The 6,000-nt window shown below is 38.7% G+C and overlaps 1 protein-coding gene across 1 annotated transcript in view; it reads left to right on the plus strand.

Moving 5' to 3' along the window:
• NFATC4 (nuclear factor of activated T cells 4) overlaps positions 1-4,434 on the plus strand; it is a 420,369-nt gene extending 415,935 nt beyond the window's left edge. Inside the window, exon 10 of the mRNA XM_069238283.1 lies at positions 4,272-4,434. Coding sequence (XP_069094384.1) covers positions 4,272-4,402 — 131 coding nt within the window. The 3' untranslated portion in view covers positions 4,403-4,434. The remainder of the gene's footprint in view (positions 1-4,271) is intronic.
• The last annotated feature ends 1,566 nt before the right edge of the window (positions 4,435-6,000 follow it).

Consider the following 6,000-nt stretch of genomic DNA (forward strand, 5'->3'; position numbering starts at 1 on the left):
CCAAGCTTGTGGATGGAGTCAAATCCCCTCTCCTGGTGATTCTCACAGAATCGTCTGGTGGCAGCTCCGTTGTCATGCCTGACCATAAACGCTGCATGTATCCACCATGTTAGGACTCTCAGTATTTGGAAGTGAAGACAGTGGGTGCTATGTAGTTTGAGGGCCAGTGGATGGGCTTCAAGTGAGGCCCACCCAGTCTCCCAGATCTGTCCCAACACCACAGCATTGAAGGGACACCACATGCCACAAGACGGGGTACAAGACAAGGAGAACCAGGATCAGGATAGCTGTTGGTCTGCTGCTTCATGCAGTGGTGGGCATATTCAAGCATAACCATTTAAGAAAAGAAAAAGAGGGCCCCTGAACATAACGTATGGAGGGGGGCAAATGCAGGGGAGACTAAATCAAACATGAGAATAATAACCACCTGCTCTATAGATTTTCAGGTTGTACTAGTCAAGACTTCAATACTTTTCAACATATATGTGTTGAGCCAACTCTTCAATATAAGTATGCGCAATACATTTAATTTCCTTTTTATTTATTTTATCAAACCACATTACCTTCATATTTACAATATTGTTCCTTTTTATACATAAACATAATTAGAAACACCACTTTCTTGAAAACATTGTTTATATTTCACTCACATGACTACCCCTACTCTAATCACCATGCGCCCGGTATAGATCCATTAACATAGTAGAATCATACTTAATTTGCTCATATTACACAACATTCATCTAACATACCACTTTTACATCATATATCACACCAAATGAAAAACCATAGGGGAACACAGCAGGTGATCTGCACATCATGACTCAAGTGTTTTGTAAGACAAAATTAATATTTACATGCACATGATGCTGATTTCATATATTCAATTACACTGTACATTTGACAATGCGTATGTCGTTTTGTGGATCAGGGTAATAATGTAGTGTAATAATGTAATGACACATTTTTCTCACTCTGTGTATGATGAATCCCAAAACAAGTTAATAATGAAATATGACTTGGTGTTTTTGAATAAAATGGGCACGTCGGATACACCAACCTAGAAAGGCAGAGTAATTGGAAGTACACTTGATTTTATAGTGGTGTCATCTGAATTGCATACCATTTCTAAGCGTTTTGAAATTATAAGCAAATGTTGTAGTGATCACAACCCCCTTACCACCATCTTGAATACAACTCCAAACAAGTCAGACTCAAATAGGGATTACAAATTGTGACTACTCTAAATCAAGAAGCATTCATTACCAAACTTGTCAGTATAAACAAGTCAGATTATTTAATATGTCTCTTATTGGAACTCAATCAACACAGTATTTATCAAAGTTTCAAAAAAATCTGTATGTCCGCCTCGGATGTGCTTACATTGAAAATAACTGCAGGCAAGGCAAATCCTTTCAGGCGGTTTGAAGCTGTCTGTACGGCTGTACATAAACAGCTAAAGGTCGCCCTTCATTCTAGCCCTAGATGCCCTTTAGAGCTAACGCAATCCCACTTCACTTTTAAAGGTGTAGTGGTGGAGTGTAGGACCAAGATAAGGCAGAAGGTTTGGGAGGATTTGGCGGAAGCAGGAATGGTGAGGGACCCCACAAGATTTTGGGAAGTAGTACATCGCCCTTTCTTTGTGGACTGTGGTACTCCTACAATGGAGTCCCTGATACCCACTGATATCTGGGTACAACATTATACAGATGTTTTTCACACTGTAGAGACAGAACTCAATCCAGAAGAGGTGGAGATGGTCCTAGAGGAGTATGTGCGACCTTTTAGCAACACAATAATTGTGGAGGAAGTAGCTGAGACCAGTGCTTGATTTTTGCTTGTTGTTTCCGGTGTTGAGCACCATCACTTATTTTTGAGGACCGGCGCTTAGTCTTCTGCCTCAAGCATTTGCTGCGAGCAAAAGACACGTTTGGGAAATACGGAGGAAGGGAAAAACGAAAAAGCGTCACAGTGAGAGAAAGCAGAAAGCTGCAAGAGTGAGCTGAAGGGCCAGGGAGCGGCTTTAAATGGATTGAAGAGGTCCGAGATGGCTTCGGGATTAAAACAGCACTTTCTTATTTACAAATTAAGCACTGGCTGAGACTATATCAAGAAGTACTGCTGGGAAATCACCCAGGCCTGATGGAGTCTCTGTTGATATTTATAAATCTGGGCTCCGCTTTTAACAAATGTATTTAAAACTACTATAACAGTTCGGTTTCCCGGGTCTTGCAGGAAAATCACTATCGTACCCATCTTTAAAAAGGTCTATAGAAGCCTGCATACATGCTACTACCCAATTTCTCTAATAGACTCAAGTGCCAAGAACCTTGGATGGGTTATCATGTCACGGCTAGAAGCATGGGCAGATGAAAATAAGATTCTTATTGAAGTACAGTTCAGTTTTCGTCACAGGTTTAGTACAATCGAGCAATGTTTAAATTTATATCTGGAAGCAGGAAAGTATGTGTTAGCAAAAAAGAGGGCATTACATTTAGCATTCGTGGACCTCTCGAGTGCATGTGACTTTGTTAACAGGACAAAGTTATGGGATGCAATGGATCAATTGGGAGTAGATAAAGACCTGTTATTATTAATAAATCACCTACATGCTGAAATCTCAGTCTCAATTCAATACAAAGCTACAGGAGAGTTATGTTAGGACTCATAGAGGTGGTTGTCAAGGATGCATTATGGCACCCTTCCTCTTTTTGCTGTACATAAATACGGTAAACAAACATTTACTTGAAACTGGCATCGATATCCCTAAAATGGGAAACCGCATTATCCCAACTTTATTAGATGCCGATGACGTGGTATTCATAACAAAAACAGCAAATGGCTTTTGAGTTTTATAAAAATCCTTTTTGTCTTTTATGAAAAGCCTGTATTAAGTAAAAAAATTAACATTTTATCAAAACAAATGATGCAGTGTTTAGATTTGCACATAAACTGCGACAAAAATGATCTAAAGAACTAATCACTATCTATAAAGGTAAATGTTTACCAATGGGGTCATACGGGGCTGGTCTGTGGGGCTACTCAAAATGAGAAATTCTTCAACTCTTGAAAATTTTTAGATTATTGTTCGTCCCAAGAAGCACTATCTGTGTCACTGGGCATGAATAAATAGGCTTACCTTATAGGGAGGATGCGGGCAGGCTAGCCCAGCTGATTTTGTTGAAAAATTGTTGGACAAAGCAGAAAGAGGGCTTGGTCAAATATTTTCTAGCAGACTGTTTACTATTGGATAATGTGCAATACATTCCATGGCTTGCATACATTAAGAGAAAGTTCTATCAATTAGATGTCCCAGAAATGTATGATAACCCAGGGTCGATTGTTATGAGCTGTAGAGATAAAATCAAACAGTGCTTTTCAGATCATTGAACGGAGTTAGGAGGAAACGAGCATCATCTCTGTCAAGCATTCTTGATTGTTCTGCTATTTGCACAACTACAGGACTAGAACCTTATTTATCACTTATAAAAAACCCTTGTCAGCCTTTCCTCTTAAATTGTTTTAGGTTGAGCTCAGTCCACTTTATTACTGCGTTTCCCATTCAGGAGAACTTCCCTTGCGATGTTGTTTCTAGTCAAAGCACACGTCACTTTATGCTTTTTTCCACTTTATTTCCTGCGCCCCGTCGCTCACTTTTGGTCCCCATCCTCTTCTTGACCAGCATCAGATCATATAAGCTACCTCTGATAAGCCTCCATAAACTAGACACACCAGCCATCTGTTTTGCTGTTCTAAATTTTATAAAGAGAGCCATAATCATTAGGAAAAGATAAGAATCAGGTCTGTGTATTTTATAAGGTTTTAGTCTGTGGTTTTAAAATTCATTGTATTAATTATATTCTCTTCTGTATTTGGTCCACATTTTACTGTATATTTTATTGGATTTGTTTTAAGTCTTTATGCTCTTCTATGGCTGCTTTATAGTTGAACAAATATTAATAGTCTGAAAACATATGGTTGGGCATTTATAAGTTTATTTTTGCTGTTGTGAAACTTAGAGGCTTGGTGGGGAAGTGACTGCTGTATGATTGTTTATATTTGAAAGGCATTGCTGGAATTTTATAATGATTTTTGTATTTTTCCTTTTTTATTATGTATTGTATATTTTAATGTTGTACTGTCTTTTATGGTGTTTTTATGGTGAATAAAGAATTGATTGATTGAAATATTGATTGACTGACTGACTCTTATGGTGACAGATGGGGTAAAGATGATGTACAAAATTGTAATACCTGTTTTTTATGGCCCAGAAGGGGAAACTACAGGACAAGCTTTCGGAACCAAGCAAGGGGGAGATACCAGAATGCAGATCCATCACACCACTATCTACAAACCAGAAGACAACAATACTGTAATAATTAAATGGTGTTCCCATATTTAAGTTCCCATATTTAATCTGCTTTCTATAGATATTGACCAATCTACCAGAGAACTCCTGTCTGAAGGACTTACGTTAATTCCTAGTACCAGAGCTTATAGGGTTCAACCTGTTGGGGCCACATGTATGAAGCTTTTTTCCAGTCGCAAACAGGACTATTTCACAAAATCTTCCCATTTGCAAATGGAAAAATGCAATTTGGGATGTACAAAGCCCAAATTGTGATTCGGTAACCTTTTACCGAATCACAATTTGGGTTTGTGATTCAGTATTAGGAAAGGGTGTGTTGAAGGTGTCCCTTCCTAATACTGAGTCGGAAAAGTGTGTACACATGCTTTGCAACCAAAATGCGGTTGCAAAACATCCTCAATTTACCTCAAAAGAAAAGTTGGTGGTAGCCCATTTGCAAATGGGAAGAGGTCCCCAGGGGCCCCCTTTGAAAATGGTTGGGAAATTATTTTTTTAAGAGCTGGCAGCGGTCCCGTGGACCACTGCCCACTCTTAGAAAATGACACTTAAACATTTCATTTTTAAATTTTTAAACGCATCCCTTTGTCCATGAAAGAAAACTGGCTGTGTTTTAAAAAAAAGATTGCTTTATTTAAAAGCAATAACAGGCATGGTGCTCTGCTGATGCCAGCAGGCCACCATCCCTGTGATTTTTGCAATTCCCAATGGGTCGCAAAATGCAACCTACCTCATTAATATTCATGAGGTAAGTCTATTTGCGACCCACAGGGGATCGCAAAAGAAACTAAATGTAGTTTTGTACATTTGAAATTGCGATCTCCTAATTGCAATTCGCATGGACCTGAGGCTGAGTTAAAAAAAAAAAAGGTATTATCTAAAATACAAAGAGTGACAAAATATGTGCTGAGACCCCCCCCCCTACAATCTTACTTTTGAGGAGAATCAAGCTCTGAGAAAGCTTTGAGAAACCTTAGAGACAATGAAAACATAAGTGTGAAACCATGCGACAAGAGAGGAGGGGATTGCTCTCCTAAACACCGAAGAATACAAACATAAGATGAGAAGAATGTTGGACATTCCTGAGCATTATCAAAAGATAAGAGGTAATCCTGAAAGATGAGTCATTAACAAAATCAGGACCATTAGTGAGGAAGTGGTTCAAAGAGTGATTATCTGTAAGAAAGAATTTGACTTTTTAAACCAAACTCTTACTTGAATACCAGTCATTAATGGCATTCCTAAGATTCACAAAAACACTCTTGATCCCCCCTCTTCATCCCATAGTCTTGACATTTGGAGCAGCCAATGGATCCCGGCCATGGATTTGGGGATGCAATTAAAGGGCAATTTATTGCCATAGTGTCCTCAATAATATTAGGTAACCTGAGACTCCGGGATGTTACTGCACAGGTTCAAGAATGTGAGCTGGCTAAAATTATTGCCAAAACCTATTTCAGTATAGACCGGGATAGTTTGGGAGCGAGACATAGTAAACCACAATTACAAGGTAAATCGAATAAGGATTCTACCAAGCAAGCAACGGAAGGAATAATATACAAACTCCTAATAGATATCAATATACTGATATATGCCAATCTCGTTCCTTTCAGGACTCACCAGATAAACGTAGT

Source organism: Pleurodeles waltl, chromosome 6, assembly GCF_031143425.1.
Source record: "Pleurodeles waltl isolate 20211129_DDA chromosome 6, aPleWal1.hap1.20221129, whole genome shotgun sequence".
NCBI classification, from domain to species: Eukaryota; Metazoa; Chordata; class Amphibia; order Caudata; family Salamandridae; genus Pleurodeles; species Pleurodeles waltl.